The sequence below is a fragment of the Centroberyx affinis genome, unplaced genomic scaffold, assembly GCF_046629955.1.
Source record: "Centroberyx affinis isolate AG114_WGS23_722 - 3 ecotype Tasmania unplaced genomic scaffold, CSIRO-AGI_Caff_v1 ptg002764l_1, whole genome shotgun sequence".
Taxonomy (NCBI): domain Eukaryota; kingdom Metazoa; phylum Chordata; class Actinopteri; order Beryciformes; family Berycidae; genus Centroberyx; species Centroberyx affinis.
In genome coordinates this window covers 1,043,900-1,067,019 of record NW_027280925.1, presented here as the reverse complement: position 1 = coordinate 1,067,019, position 23,120 = coordinate 1,043,900, and the positions used below count along the sequence as shown (strand labels likewise).

The 23,120-nt window shown below is 41.3% G+C and overlaps 2 protein-coding genes across 8 annotated transcripts in view; one reads left to right on the top strand and one right to left on the bottom strand.

Annotated features, from left to right (window-relative positions):
* Positions 1-126: 126 nt before the first annotated feature.
* On the top strand, positions 127-10,199 carry LOC139657842 (tetratricopeptide repeat protein 31-like). Of its 5 annotated transcripts, none has more exons than XM_071535783.1 (18): positions 127-292; positions 472-494; positions 2,071-2,137; positions 2,939-3,150; positions 3,267-3,347; positions 3,462-3,530; positions 3,668-3,859; positions 4,331-4,498; positions 5,774-5,837; positions 5,968-6,058; positions 6,196-6,337; positions 6,746-6,850; positions 7,132-7,231; positions 7,547-7,802; positions 7,925-7,999; positions 8,175-8,277; positions 8,863-8,978; positions 9,155-10,199. In XM_071535783.1, the coding sequence occupies exons 1-18, from the start codon at positions 268-270 to the stop codon at positions 9,252-9,254; spliced, it is 1,989 nt and encodes a 662-aa protein (XP_071391884.1). In that variant the 5' UTR covers positions 127-267; the 3' UTR covers positions 9,255-10,199. The 5 variants fall into 5 exon arrangements, with proteins under 5 accessions (XP_071391884.1, XP_071391883.1, XP_071391887.1 ...); XM_071535782.1 differs by having other exon boundaries at positions 2,936-3,150; XM_071535786.1 differs by lacking the exon at positions 472-494.
* A 5,192-nt stretch (positions 10,200-15,391) lies between these two features.
* The window catches only part of LOC139657848 (zeta-sarcoglycan), a 30,757-nt gene continuing 23,028 nt past the window's right edge, over positions 15,392-23,120 (bottom strand). For all 3 annotated transcript variants that reach the window (XM_071535793.1, XM_071535795.1, XM_071535794.1), the window contains 2 exons: positions 16,586-16,709; positions 15,392-15,586 (listed from right to left, as the gene is read on the bottom strand). In XM_071535793.1, the coding sequence (XP_071391894.1) occupies positions 15,392-15,586; positions 16,586-16,709 (319 nt within the window). The remainder of the gene's footprint in view (positions 15,587-16,585; positions 16,710-23,120) is intronic.

Genomic DNA, 23,120 nt, shown 5'->3' with positions numbered 1-23,120 from the left:
GTAGATCTCTGCGAGTATGTGTCCAGTAGGGAGCAGCCAAGGGTCTCTGCTCTCTGCCAGTGAATAAGAGGACAACAACGCGCATGCGTGCAGCAAAAGGCAAGTTCCGTTCACGCGGAGAAGCTGGTTCAGAGGGAGCGCGCAAAGAACATGCGCGCAGTGGAAGTTGGAAGTTACTAACGTTAGCGTTAAAGTTAATGCAACTTATTATGCATTAACCCGACTTTCAGAGTGTGTCTAACTATAGCAGCATATGTATTATTGAATATGGCGATATTTAGAGAAGACGCAGGTAAGAAAAATGTTGACTTGCTTGTTATTAGAAGTTAGTGGCTAATGTGGCTAACAAGCTAGCTTGCGTTTACAAGTTGGGTTTTATACTGATAAACCAATCTGTCTGTTCCTCTTGATTTGATATAACGTTGTGGAAGCACGTTTTGACTTCGGTTGTTGCTTCTTCATCTTTTCCAGATTTTAGAGAAGTCCGAATGGTCGTAAGTACACAATTTAACTGTCCCCTTTAATGCTTGTTTACAACAAGCCATTACAAAAAACAGGGAATCGCCCACATTTCCGCACTTAGTTCATGGTTGGCTAACGTTAGCTAGCTAACATGGACATGATGGTATTTCGAGCAGTATGGGGAGCTGGCCTCCCTCTAGCAGCAGCTTTCGGCCTTTCTGTTGCTGCCTTTTACATCATATGCCTGGTGTTACTAATGGATTCTCCAGAGAGCCCTCTCAGACACCATAAAACTTTGTTGGGTGTGATTTGGACTAATAGTATTTGAGAGTTTAAAAGGTACACCTCATTCACTTCCTGCGTGTGAAGTACCGTCTACCCCACACTGTTTGGCACTCAGAAGTGAGCAAACGCCCAAACTAACTGTTTTGCGTTGTCATTAAAGAAAGTAGTCAACTAGTTACAGGGCGTTTTATAACGCATCAAGATACCGTACTCAATGTCTCCTTAAAAGGAAAATGCTTTCCCACCCACACTGGTTTTTGAAGAGAGACAGTACTTTTATGTATGTTGCTTCTTGGGTAGCAGGTACTTACATTTTGCCATCACCTCATACTGTCTGGGCTTTAACCTGAGACTCAGTTGAGGACTTTATGAACAGTTCTTCAGATACCAGGAATTAATGTGCCAAATAAATTTAAGTTCTAATGTACTTTGACCCAGTTGCAGGTTTTTTTTTTTCCATTTGTGATATTTGTAACTCGTACTCGTCAAGCTTGTGTGTTAGAGTTGGAGGTGGGTCGTGTGCGGGGAAGTGCGCACCTCACGTCACTGATGATCACATGGCTTAAGTAACTTTAAATGTGCGACCTGGAAAATACGCGGGTACGTCAGCACCAAGTGCCCCGCCCCTTTCCGTGTCCCATACACAGCTGGTACACCTACATACAATTGTCTTGGTGCGGTTTTTTCAGTAGAGAGCGAACATGGCAACTCCTCTCTTACTGTATGTTCTGTTGTAGCCAATTAAACGTTAGCTTCACTTTCTTTACATCATAGCTGTTTTTAATCGGCTGAAATTAAATCCCCTTCCTGAGCCTTCCTCTCACACGAAAGTAGCCTATTTTCCACAAGTGCCGACTGCCGGCCAGATGGCTTACAACTTGACTCATTTCCAGACAGCTACTATTTAAAGGTAATGTCTGTTTTTAATACCGGTAATTTCGCAGAATCTGATCCCACCTCCACACTGTTTCACTTGGGCTTAGTGCGGTGCCAGTGCAAAGTACAGTATTTGCTCCTGTTGTGGTTTAACCAATGAGTCAGAGCTTCCACAAAAACGAAAGTGAAAGTTATCCCATGCTCCACAGTGTTTGCGTGTACTTGTGCTAGACAATAATCTGAGACTTTCTAGTTGTCAGTGATGTGTAAAATTGCCCAACTCTTAATTATTATAAGGTGAAAGTGGTTGCTTCAAACTAATTGTAGGTCAATTGAAAGCTTTGACACATTTTCCCAGCAAAAGGAGCTGGGAAAATGTGATGGGGGTGAGCAACTATGTGGAACTGACATTGTTGACATCCCTGCCTCTTTTTCTTTTCCTTCCAGCAAAAGGTGGTGGATTTGTTTGACAGACATCCTCCTGTTCAAAGGATAATAAAGATTGGACTTCTTGGTAAGGAGATACTTCATAATGTATCTAATACTAGTCATGATTATATGTAATGATTTATTTTGTTTTGTATTTTATCTTAAATTCCTTTTTCCAATCATTCTCCGTGTTGCGTTTTAATTACATTTGTAGCATATTTGTTTGAAGTGAGCTGTAGCTTAAGTGTTCTGGTCGTTTCTTTCTCATCTGCACATTCAATATTCCTTTTTTTGTTCTGAAAAGTGTTTTAATTTGTGAAAATGCACTAAACTTGAGTGTAATGTAGGGCTGAACGATTTTGAAAAAATATCTAATTGCGATTATTTTGACTGATATTGCAGTTACGATATGATTTGCAATATTAGAGGGAATGATAATTTTTACATCATTCTCATTTTCATTGAAAAACATATTCAAATGATTATGGTGTGATTTTTGCGGGGATCTGTACCAAACAATTTTTTTTTATTAAGTCTGTAGAATATGATGTGTAGGCCAGGACATCTCTGCAGCACGACAGTATTTAATTTAAAATGGTATTTTGACACACATTTCGCCTTTAACAAATATTGCGCCTCCTGCGAGGCCATATTGCGATTTTGATAAAATTTAGATTAATTGTTCAGCCCTAGTGTAATGAAATTACTTTGCTGTGCACATTCAGTAAATGGAATTTATTTGGTTAAAGTTGTCCAAAGCCTCAATCCTAAATCTCAGCAAGCAGCCAATCATCCCTAACTTTGCTTATGGCTCTCACTTTGGTACTGTTTGACCACTGCTGTTCACCCATTCAGCACTGAACGTCTTTCTCTTCTCTTCTAGCAGGTATGGATATGGATAATGACCTAAGTGTTCCTGGTGAAGACGATCTTTGGCATGGCAACTTCCATGGATTTCCTGGCCTTAATAGAAGATTAATTGGGAATCCAGCACGGTCTTCCAACCCTATGTTTCTGCCTCCACTGAATCGCTTCACATCATCATCAGCCCACCACCTTTCTCACCTGTCCTCTGTACCGGCTGAGCCAGTTGAGAGCGTGAGTTTAGATTTAGTTTTATCTCATGAAGTCATAAGAGTGTTTTCCATTTGATTCTGCTCAGCTGAAATGGTTGAACTCTGTGTAATGTCAGTTGCACCACCTCTCCCCGTTAGCATGCTGAAAGAAGAGCCAGATTATTACAAGAGTCGAAAAAAGGCAAAGAAAAGGCTGAGAAGAAGCGTCTTAAAAAACAGGCAAGTTGTGCTCTTGTATCTCCCACTATTTCCCAACAGGATCTCAGCTGCAATGAGTGAATGTTAGATTGTGCAGATGAAGTCTAATCGCCCTCCTGTATTCTGGCCCAATAGAAACAGAAGGAAAGAAAACGGCTTGAGAAGTTGGAGAAGGAAAAACAAAATCCACAAAAAAGCGTAGAGGTAATTGTCACCTTGCAGCTGGATTTGTTTACCACATCTGTAAAAGTTAACCAAACCAAAGCCTCGAACAAAAAAACGTATTAACGTGCATATTCATATCCTAGCTGTTTCGTGATTTTTTTTTTTCTGTTTCACAGGTAGAGGATGACTCGCAGCAGTCGAAAGCAGAGGAGAGTAAAGGGGTTAATGATAAATCTAACACAGGAATTGAAATTATCTTTGGTAAACCTGTGACATCTCCTGGAGATACAGACAGCAGTGACAGCAGTGAGGAGGAATCCAGTGAAGAAGACGTGAGTGAACCTGAGAGTGAATCAGCCGAATCAGAGGTACCAACACTATTTCCTTTGGGTTGGTTTCACAACAGTTCAGATTCCTATTCAAATTTGTTTCCATCAATGATTGATGAGCAAAAAGAAAGCTTTTTCTTATTGAACATTTCTGAATTGTTATGGCACTGAACCCAACTTCTTCTTTTTTGGGATTCATTGATTTGTTTTATATTTCTATAATAACTTCTAAATGGGGTTTGTTGTTGTTGTCATAATACAAATACATTTAGCCACTTTAAAAAAAGATGGTTCAGTGATTCTGTTCAATAAGTATGTCACACAATTAAGAAAAACCGTTAAGCCCCTGAATTTGCTTTTACATCATTTTGAATGTAACCATCACATTTTGTTTTCTGTTTTGGGTGTCCTAACTACTTAGAAAAGTGATCCATTTGAATCACGGACCAACCCTATGTATGCTTTTTTTTTTAAAACTGTGATCTTGCCTGTTCTTTGTCTTTTTGTCAGGAATTGGATATGAACAGTACTTTTGTGAGTAAAGCTGCTCTCATAGTTAAGCGTAAATTGGAGCAGAAGCCCAAGCCTGAGAGGAAGGAGAAAAAGAAGAGCCCGGTTAAAAAGGAAACTCGACCAGCTACTGACCAACTTAATGAAGACCAGAATGATGTAAACAAGGTGGGAGCATTGCAATTAATAGTCAGATTCTGTAAACACAGTTAAGATTTGACATCATTCTTGCTCGTTTGCCCTTCCTAGCAGGAAGGGAAGGAATCCTTTACTGGATTTTATCAAGGCCACTGCAGGGTAGATAAGAATTTCCAAACAACGGTGCCTGGTGGTTGGGCATTTGTAACGATACAGTTCTTTCCTCTTTTATTCATGTCTTGCATCTATGCTTTTTTGTTGCAGTATTTGTGTACATGCTTTGAATTGTTGCCAAACATTCACATGAATTTTATTGGAACTGCAAGACACCACCTCAGAAAAAAGTAATGCTTGATATATTTTACAGGTTTTCCCCAGACAGGCAGAGGTTTGTGTCATATGCCTTTGTGATTGATGTTACTAATGCTGAAGCAAAAAAGCTAGAGAAAGACAAGTATATTATTGTGACACTATAAACAAACAACCACCCAGCAGAGGGGTTGTTTTAGAGGATTTTTGTTGGCTTCTTGTAAACAAGGTTCATTTACCCACTGGGATCCATTAATTATGACAGTTGACTTAAATCATGAAGTTTTCAGAACTCCAGTTTTGGCTGTTGAAGTAGACTAAATATTGGATGAGATCACACTGCTGTATGTCCACACTTGCCTGAAAATGGCTGTTATGCGCCTCATGTGGCTGTATTTATTTAAATCTGTCTGCATTAGTGTCTCATTACTCTGCATTACGCTCTCCCTATCCATCTGTTTGTATTTTTCATTTGCATGGTGGTTGGATTTTGTCCACGCTTCATAAAATTGTGATTAGTGCAAGCCTGACCACTTACACATCCATATCTAACAATGTGAGGATTGTTTTTATGTTTTGGTTTTTCCAGACCTGCCATTAAGTGAGTTATGGTGTAGCCACATCCAAAGAATCAGGAATAATCATTATTAGAACATAAAAATGAGATGGTGCACAATTATTCGTTTTTCAAGAAATTAAATTTGGCCGTAACACCATCATTACTATAAAGGTGGATGGGATAAGGCTAGGGTGTCAGATCCTGTGAGTCTGCAGGGTTCATTCCAACTAAAGTCTACGGCAGCTGATTTCACTGATTAGTTCCTCCTCGCTGGTTCAAGTTGTGCTAATCAGTGAAATCACATTATGTAGCCTTTGGTTGCAACAGAAACATTCATACTCTCAGCCCTCCGTGGCACAGGGGTTGACCTCCCTGGGATAAGATATGCCCACTCACTCTTGTCATTTTTAAATTTCTCTTTCTCATTGTCTCAACAGGATACTGCCACCCCTAACACTCCCACCTATGAAGATCATGTAAAAATAAGTACAGAGCTTGCAGGTGAGTTTTGTCCACCTAACGTACACAAAATGTCAGCCAGCTGGGTTAATCATTGTTTGGAGCGGAATCGCTGTTTCTATGTAAACAATACTTTATCAACAAAGCGTTTAACTAAAATTCTTCTTTGCAGTTCTCGGAAATAAGTTTGCAAGTGCTGGAGAATTTGATATGGCTGTGAAGTATTTCACGGATGCAATTAAGTACAACCCTACAGAGTTTAAGTAAGAATACGTCTTATCACTTCTTACCAATTTGATTATATTACCAAGTACCAATATCCTTGTAACATTGTCCTCCTTCACAGTGATCACCATCCACAGGCTGTCAGGCAATGTTTATACTGTTATTTTTGTTGCAGGCTCTTTGGCAATCGCTCCTTCTGTTTTGAAAAAATGCAAGAATATGAGAAGGCACTGACCGACGCCGAGTTGTCCCTCAGCATGTTTCCCGGCTGGGTTAAAGGCCTCTATAGGAAGGGTCGGGCTTTGGCGGGTCTAAAGGTAAGTGGACATGTCCTAACACATCTGCACCACCCATACTTTCCCCACTATGTCATACATGTCATGTAGTTGAGTCACAGTTAATGTGGTGCAGGACTCTGATATGATACTTCAGGTTGGAATGACCTTGTGGTCACTTTGGCCTTGTTGCCACACCAGTGAATTATTTCCAGATGTCAGTTGACTGCCCAGACTCACATTATTTACTCAAGCTATGTACTGTTTTGACCATTTACTTCCCACTCCACATTCTGCAGAATTTGCCTAAATTATTAATATATATTATTATTATTTTTTAAGCCTTTATAACTGGGCTGATTAATCCAGCAAAGTTCAGTGAGCCTGAACTTGTATTTAGTCCTGTGTCAGAGGGTTTATAGATCTCATGGTGGTTTCCTCTCCCCACAGAGGTATGATGAGGCCGCCCAGGCCTTTAAGGAGGTTTTGAAGCTGGAAAGCTCCTGTACAGATGCTGCCCAGGAATTGATGCGGGTGCAGATAACACAACTAATGGTGTGTAACAGTATTGTTGAACTGTGAGCTATGGTGTTCTCTGTCGCCATGTTTATGTGGCATGTGAAAATTCATACTTTGATGCAGTGATGTGCATTGGACCAGTGTTCAAGTTTATTTAACCATTAACCAAAATTTTACATGACTGATGTGAAAATGTTCGATACATGGTCCGTATGTTGACAGGAGAACATTATCTTGAAGAGAACTGTCAGGCAAACTGAATGGTGTTCATGCTTTGATGTTGTTGCTTACCTGGGATCCTGTTTTTTTTGTTTCAGGAGTATGGTTTCTCTCGGGAGCAGAGCTCAAATGCCTTAATAATTCACGGGACAGTAAATAAAGCACTGGAGGTGCTGTCCAAATTAAATCATACACCAGGTGAGTGTTGCCTTGTCTGTGGTTTTGCTACTTTTTGAGGGTTGTATCCAGATGCTGCTTTGCATCAGAGGAAATGAAAATCTGCTTGCATGAGTGAGGCCCGCATGTTTTGAGTATATCTTCCTAATTCCATGGGGTCGTAGCTTCAGTGGAATTAGCATATTGCGTATGCACATGATCAACTTGTATGATTATCCTAAATTACTCTGGTTAATTCCAGTTGAGTAAAGTGTGCTTGCCTGCAGAGACCATTGCCAAAATTGAAACTGTCAATTTTCTTGCAATACTAATCTAAATACTTGTCACTGTGTTTAGGAGCTGCTTCTAATGACGGACTTCCAGCTCGTAAACTTCTCCCACCGGCTCCAGTAGAGAATATCACCAGAGCCTCTTCACTTCCTTCAGCCAACGCAAACCCCCATGCCCCTCCTCAGTCCCAGAATGCACCAAAAACACCACTTAAGAACAGACCTTTAGGTCCAGTCCAGAATATGTCAAATGTCCACAGTCAGCCAAAGCCCATTCCTAACCGGGCGATGAAGACCAACCATGAAGATCGTCAACTGCCGCCGTGAGTATTGATACAGTTTACAGAGAGCCGAGCCAGTCACAGAAACCAGCGACTTGCTCACACACCTCTGTATTTTTGAAATCTCTAATCACTCCTTAAACTTCAGTATTTTCTTTCAACAGGGAGCTGTTTCCAGTATGGGTGGGAAACTTGGTTTTCACAGTAACTGAGCCCATGGTAACCAACCTATTTGGCAGGTAAGGGAATACATTACCTTTTTATAGGAAGGCTTTTATTCCACAATGCTGTACATCCACTTTTAGAGAAGGAACCCTTACCTGACAGTTCTACACACCTACAAAATGAAATTAATTAATTAATAACAATGATAATGTCCATCTCCATTCACCAAGACCGTCTCTCCTCTTGCAGTGTTGGGGCTATCTATAGTGTCAAGCTTCTGACTCCCAGACGATGTGCCTTTGTAAACTTTACCAACAAAGAGCACTGTGATGAGGCCATCCGACAATTTAATGTAAGTAGTCCCTGGACTATAGGTAATGGGGTTGGACTGGTGGGCAAGACGCTTGAAGTCCTAACTGTGGACTACAGACTCTGCCTGCGCCGACTTCTGTTGCACTTGTTGGATATATTAATTTGGTGTTGTCCAATGTTAACCTCATTCTCACTTGCACAAATCACCTTATCGGTTTGAAGATATATTTGCAAATGTAGATGTAAGCTAAATGTAGAGTAATCTATACATTGGTATAACTCATGGACCATGAGACAGATGGGTAAGGGAGGAAATAGTTGACATTGTCTATCTACTCCCTCTTTGGAGTAGGCCATGCCCACCAGCTCTCAGTCACTGATTAAGCCCCTTGTTTTGAGTTTCTCCTCTTAATTCAGCCACAAGTATCTTCTACTTTGGTCATGTTGAGCTCTGCCTATCCGCTTACTCTTGATGGCCCTTACCAATCTGGTCTCCATGACATACAAATTATTTGCGTCCCCCTACATGTACATAAGAGGAAGTAGGACCATTCCAGGAGGGTGTATCAACTCTCCTTCCTGGGTTTCTACTGGATTTTTATGCGATCTTTGTGCTCTTCATCAGGGCTATGAGCTAATGGGCACCAAGATTGTTGTGCGATACCCAGACAGGATTCCTCCAGGCATGGGCATGTCCAGGTCGGCCCTCAAAGCTGATGACCTGCAAGATGAGAATTTCAGGTGAGAGACTTGCAACCAATTTTGTATTGAAGTTAAAGTTTTGGGTTTGTTTGCATTGGCCTGTCGTTGGGGTGATAACAGATTGATGACAGTGACTTTTTTTTTTGAAAACTGTAGTCGCTCTACCATCACCCCACTACTAAAAACCAAACTACTGGCTACTCCTGTGTTTACAGGCAAAATGAGTGTTTCAACTGGAGGAACGGGGGTGGCAGCCGGAGACCTGGCCCCCCTTACAGACCCGTCCCCGACCACAGAGGCTTCCACAAGCGCTGAAAGGAAAAAAGATGCCGACGAGATACCATGGGCCCAACAATCACCTTCAATAAAAGCAGAATCACTCATACTGTCCGATACAGAGTAGTCAGTGTTTAAAGGCTTTGCTTATTGTTGAATTGATAACAGTATTTCTCTTTAACAGTGGTAGTTTTTTCTTTTTTTTTTTTTAAGGATAATTTTACAAAAATTTTAAGTATTAGTCACCAAAAATGAAAGCCACTGATCAAGACTCTGATCATATATATATATATATATTTTTTGGTTTACCTAAATTGATGATTCCAGGTTTCCCAAAAGCATTTTGGTGCCAAGATCATTGCAGTTCAAGTCAAGTGCTAAAATGTCTTTGGGGAAACTGGACCCAGTTAATTATTTCTCATGAATTGCTTGCAGCCAACAGATGCACACAGAGAGGCAGGGCTAAGTGGCAAAACAACTAGCAGGGTACGTACATGTCATCTGCTCAGATTCCCATCCAAACCACATTTTGAAATGGCCTGAAACAAACTGAAAAATTATTTTTATATTTTCACTTTAACATATATGCCTGTCCTTACTATCAGCAGCTGGGAAAATGAGAAATGACTTCAGAATGCTTATGGGCGTAAAGAGAGTTTAACTCTTATGGCCTGTGTGTATCGATATTCATAAACTCATAATGATCATATCCATTGCTTAATTAAGTTTACTTTTCATTCAAGTTTCAGCTTCATGGCGCTGTCAGACAAAACTATCCTGAAAGACTTTCATTGCTTTATTATTGCTGTTCATCCATGTATGACGTTGACTTTACTCTACAGGTCGGGTTACAACACTTGATCAGTGATTGATCATGGGGAGCCTTATCCGTCATTTTATGTTTCGATTTTAATCGGAAGCCTTTAATTATACCATTTGTGTTCTTAATCTCCTAAAAGAATTAAAGATTCTTTCATATTCTGAGTTGCTGTCTCATAACTTGATTTGAATTAAATTTACTATTGTAATTTTTAGGCCAGAAAACCAGTAGATGGCAGCACAAGCTAAGTATTGGATCCACTGTCTGTTAGAGGCAACTTAGAGAATCCTCCCCAAATGTGTGACAATCATTCCTGGATGGTGGACACTGCTCCTCTTACAGCTGCTCAATTTACTGGTTGCTCATGTCAACAATAGACTATTTTATACCATACCACTGTATGCAGATGGAGTTCAAGTCACAAGCTGCATATTCTGCACCTTTTATTCACTAGCACCTGAAACGGCACAAAGAAATTTAATCACTGGCTATCCAATGAGTTTAAAATGTGAAAGGCTTCCTCAGTATATTTGGCTGAAAGGAAACTTCAGCAGAAAACAACAGCTGTGATAAATGCACCACACTACGGGTTACAGGTGTAAATGTACTGCGTGCCATTGATTTTTCCCTGCAGCCTAAATTCCAACAAAGTGGTTCTTCTGATCATAAGATGCTGGTGGAGGTTCAAACTGGGAGTTGTATGCCACCACACATGCACATAACTGTATTGTTGCTGACTTTGCAACAAACCTGCATAAAGAGTGTAGGGTTTAATCATAATGCTGTATGCACCTGACCCTCATACTTATGTTGAGCTGGGAGCTTTTACATCTCAAGGTCGAGGTTTGATTTAGGAATGTGTTGAAATCCGTGTCGAGATCCGGAGATCAAATTTCATTGTTTATATTGATTTATGAGACACTGACCTATTTCAATTATTTTAGGGCGGGGGACTGGAACTGGGTGACGTGAAACAAAACGAAAAAGTTGCATGCTAAGCTTAATTCAGCTGCGTTAATTTTATAAATCGGGCGTACCATGGCTACTAATTGAAAATGGTCTTACAATCAAGCTGAAAATTAAATCTAATTAGGCCATGTTTTAAGATAAGATAAACTATCTTCTTTTCATGGATTAAAGATGACGTTCCCTGTGCTTGTGAGCCATTTCAGCCTGCTACTGTCTGAATGCACTAATCTGATCTGGGCCATATAGAGCGTCATGTGGACAGATTTGTCAAACTATCAAGAGTGATCAGCAGATTAGATTTTGTCACATGGCCTGAATGGAAGGAGCCTAAAATCCAGTCTACTGCAGTGAGAATAAATCTTCATTCTATCACCTTGTACTTGTCAAAACCATTGTGAATAGAAAACTGTACTTTAGCTTTGGTATAACCATTTCCAGGGCTGGGACCAAATAATTTTTTACACTTATTCAATATTCAAATTGACCATAGTCTCATTTAGAACTATGTTACAGGCATTGAAACTTTCAGATATGCAAAAAAGCAGATCTTTAACCAGCAGTGGAAATGTTTAATTCCCTCACACAGATTGATGATTGAATTCTTCCCAGGTCCACGGCACCTTTCAACCATCATCAAACTCTCCCAAAAATAGGGTCTCATTCATCAGCCCTGTCTGAGGGGAAATCTGAATTATTAGAGTTTTGGGATTTGAGACTACTTTCCTAACAAGCCCATAAGTCATGCAAACGTACAGAGCGATCCTTTGTCTCAGCGTTAACTAATGTTGCCCTTACTCCACACAGAGAAGGTGTAGTGCGGGATGTGACTTGGCAAGGCAAATAAGTGGCAGGGTGGCTTGGAATACCTATCCTGTAACGGGATGGTCACAGGTTCAAGTCCTACAACAGCTGTGTCCCGTCAAAGAGTATCAGTTAAATGCCTAAAATGTAGCTCTATTTCCATGTGTAATTTCTCTTCAATGTACTGTAGTTAAAGGGAAAGGCACTGATTATTATATTGCTCACAATTTGAAATAGAGAATTAAAAGTAGCCTTAAGAACCAGGTGAGACTGCAAATCATGATCCAGTTCTCTGAGAGTCACCACCAACATCAGCTAAATTTATTTATCACTAATGCTAGACCAGTGGGTGTCACAGGAGCCGCTGACATGTTTCATAATCCTTGATCAAATGTCCTTAAAACACCAGCTGCTGCTAAGAAGCTAACCATTCCACATGGATTTTGGGAAAAACGGGATTAAAATGCAACGTCTAGTTTTTCTTGCAACACCCAGATGTGGAAAATTTGGTTGTGATGGCAACTTCAGGCTTAATTAGTACCAGAAATCTTGCGGTGTGCACCCACCCTTGACTGTGCACCGACAAGCTACGACAATAGCTGCTCTCAGCACTGTTTTAAATACTCTCCTTGGGCCAAGTTTATAGATTGCCTGTGGCCACGGAGAACCTTTATAATACAGCAGCATCCACCAGGTGAACCGCAGAATCCTCTTTGCTGTGTACTAGCAGGATGCACATCAAAAGAAGGGGGAAAAGGGGAATAATGAAATATGCTGATAGAATGCAGCTCATAGCGGCTATAGAAAGAAGTTTAACAGTCATTTCCACAACTCATTTTACAATGTTATACTCAAAGTCCTATACAGGCCATCTTTAATGTATGTTTTCTTTTTGCCTGACTAGAGGGAGGCTGGACAATTTTCATGTTTTGATTAGTAAACAAAGTGATTTTCTTCTCTTTGTCTTCTATACTAAATCTCCGATCCAAATTTTCTCCCTTGTCTGAACTCTCCCAAATACTCTGGCAAACATCCAGTAATCCAATACCCCGTCACTTTAATTTGTTCTATACACAATAACATCAAATTCAATTAAGAGGGAGCATAACAAAACCCAACTGATATGACTTGGTTTGATTTGGGCCTGCTATGTATAATTGTATTGATTCCCATCAGTTTGCCTGTTTTGTTTAGTGTAATGTGTATTCATTTCACCGTGCTTCCTGAGGCTGTTGTGGCATCACTTTCAAATCACTTCATTAGATTCTTTTTTTTTTTTCAATAAAGCAATGTTCTCTGTTCCTTTATGTTACTGTAGCTGAGCTTTGCAACCTACTTTAACTCCCAGACAGGGCATCAACGGCTCCAATTTCCACCAGATGTCCTCAAGATTTGGCATCCGACTTTGCGCAATTTCTTATGCAGGATTATCATTTCATAATCATGTCAACCAATGAACTTCAAAGCAATATATCCACATACTGTCACGTCTGTAATTCAAGTGTGACTCTTAAAGATACAATCCAGAATTTAATCTAAATTCTGGTCATATTTAAAATGTTAACTCATCACTACTCAAGATACAGGTCTGTTCGACCCCAGTGTTTATGAACATGGCAAATGTAAAAAAAATCTAAATACGAGTACAACTCACATTTAGCTGTAATATACTGCCAGTCCTAGTATCAAACATTCAGACAGCGAGTTTCCAAACCCTGTAGCAGTGCAGCAGTATATCAAGCAGGCGTACCACAATAAAGCTACAGGACAGTTGGACTTATTGGACAGTCAAAGCTGCAATAGGCACCTTAGCGCCTCCAAATGGTACTGAGGCAACTGTTTGAACTTCACCTTCAAATTTGAACGTTTATACCCAGAAATCCTATAATGTGACGTCAGTAACCTGCACACGGCACGCGTACATGTTACCAACCCGGCCGGTCTGTGATGCTTTATACCAAAGGAAACCAAAGGGATGAAAGAGACAAAAGATCTGATGGTGAGTCCAGCTTTCTCTGTTTGTATTTCACTCTTAATTTTGAATTTGTCCCTTGCTGCAGGCAGAAAAGTGTTCATACCCAACACCAGAATGTAATTTGAGCAAATAGGGTGAATCTAAGGAGTCTCAATTAGTGGTGATGGGACACTCTTCTCTATTGCAGCCCAACTTAGTGATTTAGGCTGACAAGACAGGTGTAGTTTTGAAGAAAAGTCTTGCCTAGTGCAGCTTTAAAGCTCAGAACCTTTAAAAAACAATCACCATGCTACTTACAGAGAGCTCAGTGAGCGGGTGGCTGCGAGGGCAGCTGAGCTCTTGTTAGAATGGCATCATGGCTCTCATCCCCCCCACACTCGTCTCTGCCGGAGGGCGGCGATGCTCGACGCGGGAGGACGAGGAAGCGGAGTGGAGCAGGACCGCTCCCGCCGACAGATCCTGCTGACACGCCGCTGCCTGTCTGGCTCTCGGCTGCGGTGCCAAGGTCGGGCCACGCTCTCCTGTGAAACTCCACCATGGAGAGAAGAACAGTTCACACAGCGATTTGGGTTATAACATACAAGAGCTACTAGCAGGCAACTTGAGAAACTTTTCAAGTTAGCAAGGTGGATATGCATTAAGACCTACAACAGCACGACTTAACTACATTAATTCTTATTTTAACTACATTAATTCTTATTTTTACTAAATTAAGATGTTATAATATGAATTTTCTCATATGTTGTAATATTGGGATCATCTTCTGTACTCAAGAAAAGGTAGAATGATTACCTTAGAGTTGGGAAATCTTGTGAAGTGCATGCTTGTTCTAGTTACCACTGGATCATCCAAGACAGCATATTTACATCGTTTCAGTTGTCTTTATCAAAGTTAAGCTTCAAGTACAATATATGCCACATAGAAAAATGTTTAATTTCAACTTACACAGCTCCTAATATAGTGGAAAAAAAATAGTACAATTTCTATTGAGCTTGCTCGAAAACAAATATTTCAAATTCTGGATTTTGAAAAAAATCATGGCAGATTTGTGCTTGCATCAGTTTCTACCGTTACACCTCCACAAACCTCTGGCTGTCCTTCCCTGATTAAAAAGAGAGTGACAGGTTTAATATTAGTCACGATACGTTCCTCTTTTCAAAGCAGAAGGCACCTGTGTTTTATCTTCTCCCCATCTATTCCCTCTCAATCCTGAAGACTGTCACTGCGTATCTGCAATAATGAACCTAGAGTAGAAAAATAAAAGGTGCGTCCTCTGGCTTCTGATAAAACGTAAAGGAGATGTTCCTGTTTGTGTTTGATATTCCTGACGCTTGATTTCAGAGAGCTGCTCCGGCTGCCGTTCCCCCCAGAGACTGTCTGTGGTACAAGAGTCTGGACCTCCATTAGTTCCCTTGCAGGCTTCGGACTAGGACGTTCCCATACTAATCTGAACTCAGACCAGCTCAGATGCTGCAGAGGTTGAGCTCCACCTCGGCCCAGGTGAGTTCCATTCTCTCCGACAGACATTACATTGAAGTCCCGTCTCGGTCTGAACGTCGAGCAGCTCCGGGGCAGACAGATTCGTCCCGGATCAACAGCGCTGCTCCCAGGTCAGCTCCAGAGGCAGATGTTGCTCATGGCCTGGCAGGTGGAGCTGCTCTCGGCGGGGGAAAGGTAGATCTTGCCACTGGGGCAGACGCACACCTCGTACACGGGCTGTTTCTGCGAGGCCGGGCCGGGGGGAGAATCTGTGTAGACGCCGAGCGGGAGGCTTCCCAGACGGATGGTGCCGGCATCTAGAAGTATCTGATGGGGAATATTAAGAGACATGATGGATGTTATCCAATCATGAATTGAATTGAGAATGCATGGTACATTCAAATTACATTTCTGGAGTTGAAATTGGAATTGCACCCAGCTCTAAGGACGCAGAATGTGAATTGGAATGACAGGATTTTTTTTATTTTTTAAAGATTTATTTTAGGCATTTTATGCTTTATTTGACAGAGCTAGTGAGAGAGAGACAGGCGAGAGAGAAGGGAGGACATGCAGCAAATGACCGCGGGCCAGATTTGAACCCAGGTTGCTGCGGGAAGGACTGAGCCTTATATGGTACACGCTGTACTCGGTGAGCCACCGGGGCGGGTGTATTGCTGAGGACCCAAGGACGTGCAGTGTTGGATTGGACACGCGACACATTCAATATTAATAAACTTTGAATAAACAAGCGAACAGCAGCAGCGGGGCTCAAAGCAAGCGACTGATAGCCTACGCCTATTTTGAACGGGCACTGCATTAGTTCTATTAAATTCCACTTCTAAGAAAGTTTGTCTTGACTTGCTAAACATTATAAATCAAACATCAAACAAATCAAATACATTCAACCATAATGTATTATGTTTACATGTTATGCATCAAATACCACCTGAAATGTCCCTTCAACATTTATGATATTCAGTTTTGATAATATATAAGATGTGTAATCTCAGATATGTAGTAAGAAAAAACAAAAAAAAAACATGGAATTTCACTGATATTCCAATTCAATTTCCTGTAGGTTTTTTCAAATTCCAATTCCAATTCATCAGTTGAATTGTAACTGATGTGTTCATTCATTAATTGACCCCCAACCCTGCATCCAATAACATCATCAGACCTGCCCCAAAGTGATGCAACACCATCTCCAACAGGTAAACGAATGCAAATGCGGTCAGTGAATGCGGCAGGTGGACAGGGGGAGCTTCTGCTCGCGGGGGAAATTCTCATGCTAATTTAGGCCTTTTCAGGAGCGTGCATCCCGCTCACCTCTCCCTCTGTGGACTGCAGCTGCAGGTCCTTTCGCCCGCCGACCTTCAGCGTCCCCGTGGCGGCGCTCACCTCCACCCCTCTGGGAGCCTCCATGGTCAGTGTCCGTGTTGGAGACTCCAGCCTGGAAAAAAACAAGCAGCAAGCACCAGGATTTAGATTCAGGACGTTTGTATTCTTCCAACTTTTGCCTTTCACTGTGATTTACTAGTACATCACTCCGAATACAAGATGCATTCAAGGTTAAATTGATTATTCTTGTTCTGTTTATAATTTATGAATATGCCTGTGTAAATTAGGGCAGGTGGACTGGAAGTTATTTTGTTTCAAAACCAACCCCAAGGCAGCAAGTCGGTTAAAAATTCATACTGTCTCATGAAAGATTATCATGTTTGTGCATTTGAGAAAACAAATAAGCTCACTGATATTTCTGATGTAAGAATTTCGCTCCGTAAAGGTTTGTATTTCTGGGCTTTAGTTAGATCGATGGCTGCAATAGCTGTGGAGGAATTGGCACCATTGTTCATGTCAGAGTAGCTCTTCTCATTATTCCAAACTGGTATGGCTCCTAAACTGCCCATAATTGTATCAGCTGATTCTGACCTTCAGCAACACTGAGGCTGATGCAATTATGCATTTTCCTGCCGTGGAATATTTGTTTACACGGGCAAGATAAGAGCGAGAGCCAATCAATGTGGAATTTGTTTTCATAACTCATAACCGTTTCAAATTGATTTTTTCCCCCCCCATCTTCCCCAAATCTGTTTTCAATGAATTTTAAATGGAAGACTTTAAGGAGCTGTCTTGAAATCGCTTAAATCTCCATACCCTCTGAAAGTGACACACATTCTGGATTATGTGCTGTTGGAGAAAAAAAAAGCAAAAGCAAATGAATTTCATCTGCATTCGAAAAGCCTGTTTGACTTTAAATCAGCTTTCAGGAGATACACTTCGGAGAGGATCCGTGAAAATGTGCCTTTGACCTGGGATTGTTTGTGCCCATGAGAATAGAAAAGGTGGCAGGTGTCTGCTCCCGTAGTTTGTTACTCATCTTCTGCTCATTTCTGTTTTTTGATTCCCTGAAAAGCTGCTCTAACAAACACCTTGAAGCAATGTTATGATATGAGGTTGTTTTTTGTCTTCTTTATTTTCTTATCTCCTTCATTTGATCCACACTTTTCAGTCTAATTGATGTTCTTGGATAATTCAGAATGCTTTTGATATTTTATTGTGAATAATTACTTTGTGATAGTGACCAGAATTTGATTGCTTTGATTTGCTTTTTTATTTTATTTATATGCTATGTCAATATGTATTGTTAGGCTTTGCTGAAGAAAAAATAGTTTAAAAAAATCCACCTTTAATGAATCAAGAATAAATACATTCTCCCATTCTACAATCTCCCATAGCAACGGAACATGCACATTCCATGCCTTCTCCCCAAACCGAGCAGTTCAATAGTGAGATTCTGTGTTTTAGTGCTGCTTAATTTATTGTGTAGCTTCAATAATTATTTCTGAAGGACATCCTGAATATCCATGGACTGGATAGCTGAAGGATAGGTCATTGAAAAACCCATTTGAAACATTTTGCATTATGATTAAGCTGTGCAGTAAGAAGTTAATGAGTGATATTTTCACTCAATGCACTGCAATGAACGGGGTCTGCAAGTTTGCTCAGTCTGCTTGTTTCAGGCACAGTCCAAAATCAAACACCAGATAAACTCAATTAAATTGTCTCCTGTGTTTTATAACCACCTCTGATCACTTCCATGTCCATGTAGACAGAGATTATCAGTCTGAGGCTCCAACAGCACAGTAAAGTCCCCCAGAGCATTGTCACATCAAACTAGATTCTTTAACTAAAAATGTAAATGTTGCTGTATCCAATTGTCTTTATAAGACCTGGGAGGTGAATGTCAACATGAAAATGACAGATATTGACTTTGAAGCTCGCATGTTGCTCTTGTCTGAACGTGACAGCCTTCCTTTTCACATTAGTCACCAGGAAGAAAAGGTTAAGACAATGAGGGGAACTAGATATATTGACTTTGTTTTAAATCATCACAATCTACAGGAACCCTCAGATCATTAGACTGACCAGGCAATCGGGAGCCTGATGGAGAAGCATGAGGAGGCGAGCTCCAGCCTTCAGGGCTTCAGGGTCCATCCACCACGCTCTCATTTGTGATGCTATCGAAGTGATCTGGTTATCACAGTCACAAAGGGTGCTTTCGACAAGCTCTCCTGCTCTCTGGAACATCAGACCAGCTTTTCTTGCTGCATTCGGGATGTCAATGTCCTTTCCATCCAGAGAGAAGTCACTGCAAAACGTATCGCAGAGATCTGGAAGAAAGAGCGTCGTTTCATTGGCCCACAAGTGGTGACGGCCATTGTTGATGCCACAGTGGGTGAAGTTGGTTTGATTTTGGAGCCCCTCAAAGAAAGAGATGCGCCTGCTGTCATGCCTGCGGGGATTCAGTGCTCAACATCAAAGAGATGAGAAGCACTGCTCAGAGATGATGAATGACAGAGTAACAAAAGACGCTGGCAGCTCATAGATTTCATTCATTCTCTCTTCCCTCTTAGTCCTTCTCATTGTTGCAGAGGGCTAAACGCCTATCCCAGCATGCACTGGGCAGAGGGCAAGTGGACAGGTTGAAAGTCCCAGTGTGAACATGTGGAACTGTGTGAATGAACAGAGCATGGTGCTCAAGATAAAATAATGTTCTGGCATTGAAGGCTTTTTTGTAACAACACTAAAACACCAATACCAAAAACACCAACAAAACACCAAAGTAAAGTCAAAATATTTTAATTAATTAATTAATTTAATTTTTGGTAGACTCAAGGGTAGTTGATAAGTTCTTCAGATCTCCTCACAGGAGTCCTCTAGCAGAGAGACTTCCCTGGGCTTTCCTCCTGAGCCTCTGAGTCATGGACCTGGTCACCATCCTGCTTCCCAGCTGGTCATCATCCATCTTTTGGACTTTCCTGGAGTTTCCTTCCTCCTTGTCCTGTGAGCTGTCGAGGCTCTCATCACGGCGCCATTTGCGTTTGGTGATGCCAAGTGAGCTACCATGGTCACCACTCTGAGCTGTGGCCTCAGGCTGGGCGGAGGGTATGCTATAGGCATTCACAACACCAGAGTACACACGGCTGATATGAGAACGGCTCTGAAGTGGACGGTACTGTCGCTCGTTTGACCTGTTGGCTCCTTGATTTGACTGTCCAGTCACAGTGAGTTGAGGAGCAGGCCTTGGACATCCTGGAGCTGCATCGCTGAGGGCTACAGCTCTCTGTGCAGAGGCTTCACACCGACCATTTGTTATGTCGGTTGTGTCAGCTGGGCTACCAAGTGACTGCCGGGTGTGGTGTGGAGTCACTCTGTCAGTCTGACATCTACCAGTATCCTCTTGGCGACCGGAGGAGCTGTAGGCATGTGGTGTGTTCAGTCTAGCTCCAGAGTATTTAGCCAGCCTCCGGCGGTATTCGGCAAACTCCTGGCTCCATGGAGCGCTGTGGCAGGCGGTGTAGTCCAGATACTTGGCTTCCTCTGGAGAAAGTCTGGGCTCATGGGCTGGTTCATCTGAATCCTCTATAGGAACACAATTCCCCAACAGGGAAAAAAACAGAGTTATCGGAGAACATCATATTTTTCTTGTGCTTTGAAATCACACAGCGGGTTAAGGCATGTAGAAATTGACAATGTAAAAACTACTGCACAATGTAATAACTTGTCAATATGGCCTGTTCAAAGTGTACCATGCCATCTCTATGTCCTTAAGAGCAATGCTGCAGTAAAGCTTGTGTGAAAGGTGTAACATACCTGGTGTGTTCGTCCTTTGGAGATGGTGAAATGGAATCATTTTGGCAGCAAAGTCTTATCAGTTGGGTCTGTGTTTAGTTAGTTTAGAAAACGCAAATGTGACAGAATGTGACTTTTGAGTATGTGTGTTTGACATGACATCATAATGCTACCTTACAGAGACAGGTAACATCACAGAGAACCGTGTTCTGTCCAGTGTAACAGTGTATTACCTTGTTTTGAATTGAAATATAAGAGTATAAGAATTGATTAATACCCAAGTATACAAAATAGATATGAAGCATCTCTATTTTTCTCTATTATTTTTACTCTGGGGTGGTTGGGGGTGAACTGGGACACTCAGAGATTATCCATATTTTCACTACTCACACAACTCTATTGCTTGGTTTTGAGAAGCAGGCTTGTGACCAGAAGGTCACCTGTTCAAATCCATGGACTATTTGCATAGCCAGGATTTTATTGCCAAGTGGCCAAATAGAATTTATGGGTGGCCTGCAATATTGAAATGTAAGTTATAAGATCTAATTAGGTTGATTTTTCACCACTGAATGAACAGTGAATTTCCTGAGTGTAATAACATTGTAGTTTGACCCCTCTAAGCTATACATAGCCTGACACGTTAACAGCCAAATCACGTGTATTTTGCAATTCTGCATAGATTTATTATTTAACACTGGGTCACAGACAAGATCCATCTGCTAGTGTTGAACATCAACACTTGGAATTACAGTGTTTTATGTAGCGTTAGTTGTGTTTTCCTTTCAACTAACTGCATTGATATTATGTGGTTTCTAGTCATTTAATTTGATGTAGCGCCGACTTGAAGATGATAGTAACATGAAGTACACACAAAAAGCCAGGACAGCGCCTCGTAGAGGTCAGCATATTTGGAGGTCAAAGTTCAATCAAGTTGAATTTCTGACACAAAACCTGCCGAAATATCAAGGTGGTTCGCACTGCTTTCGGTTGCACAGCTGTTCAGGAGAGTGCAACCGTGTCCTTCATTGAAAACAAGACATTGAGACAAACTTCAGTTATGTGAAATTATTTCCATATATTTCCAAACTGTTTCCACATGTAATATTCTCTGCTGTCCAAACATTTCTCTCATGCACAAATAAGATCTTCGCCGTATCACTTAAACACCATATCTCCCTGCTGCAGTGAAAACCAGAGACAAAAACCCAACTACATCCCGCTATACTACACCCAGTACCTATCAAAGCCTCAATTCCACAAGGTTGGTGGTAGAAAAGACTGACCAGAGCATTAAGTAAGACCATGACGAGTTGTTCTGTCCTGTCTTTATCTACTTAATGAACCTGTCACTCTTTTCGGTGGACACGGCTACTGCAGAGACGGTCCTGAAAGCTGCTGGGATCATGATGCCTGGAAAGGTATGCAGCTGCCTACAGTGCAAATAGACTTTAAACCCAAGCTGTTCTGAAGAAGAGGGCTCTACTGGCAGTATTGGTAGAGAAAATAAAGACAAGAGTCGAAGCTGTTCCTCCTGCTCTCTTTTGCTGGACCCGGAGATGCACCATGTGATGTCTGCACCGCAAGACAGCAGAGAGCCCTCAAATCCTGTCTGGTGTGCCTGGGTTCTTAACGTGAGACTTTCCTCCAGTCGCACAACAAATTCCTATGTGCACAACTTGAGCAAAGCCTTTGAAAAACTGCAAGAAAAGGTCTGTTCATGTCATGACAAAGTCCTGGAGGTTTTCTTTCGCACCGATCAACAGTCCACCTGCTATCAGTGCTCTGTGGATGGACTTTAAGGTCACAATAAAATCTCACCTGCAGCAGAAAGGACTAAGAATCAGGTAAAGCATAAAACACAAACTTATTTTACTGCAGGGAATAGATGACAGTTGAATGTCCAGTGATTGTAGATGCAAAGCAGCTATACCGGGAGTAATATCACAACAATTATCATATATCGTGGAGAAGACTGACCATAAGAAATTTGCAGGGAACGTTGTATCCTGACATTTTCTCTCCTACGTGTACAGATACATCAGAAGACAAAGAAGGAGATACAAGAAGACAGAAATTGACAGATATGTTTACATATTGCAACAAGCTATCTAGATTTCTGTCCTGAGCAAATGATCATCCAAAACTGAACACCTCTGTGTCGGCACCATTGACAGTCGCTCTGAGCTGAAACAGCTGATCAGAGCCCCACAACAAACAACTGTGAGTAAAGGTAATGAAGTTCTGATGGGACAAGAAGAGGCTGTGGCTGAGCAGAGAACGGGAGAGGACAAGCTGATGCCGCTCTCACAGAGAACCGTATCCACCTTCACTCACATAACCGCTCCCACTTTCCATGGAAAATGCTCGCTCTCCTTAGTAACTCCACAGTCCATTTTCTGCAAAAGTACAATCATTCAATGTGGCTATCATAGAGCTATAACGCTATATTATTTTACTATTGTGTTATATCTCTATGGTGGCTATGCCCAACATGCACAATCATGTTACATAGAGTTCAGGGTTACAGCTCATACAAAGGATAGATTGAGGAGTAAGAAAAGAAAGATACAAAGGAGGCAAAATAATAAAGTAGAGTTTCATTTAAGTGTCATTTTTAGGCTCTCTCCATCATTATCACTATCTAAGCTAAGAGAGAAACTAAGAGAAACTACAGTGCAATGCCACAAGATCTCAAGAATTGGCGAGTTGAGATTTTGCATATACAGTA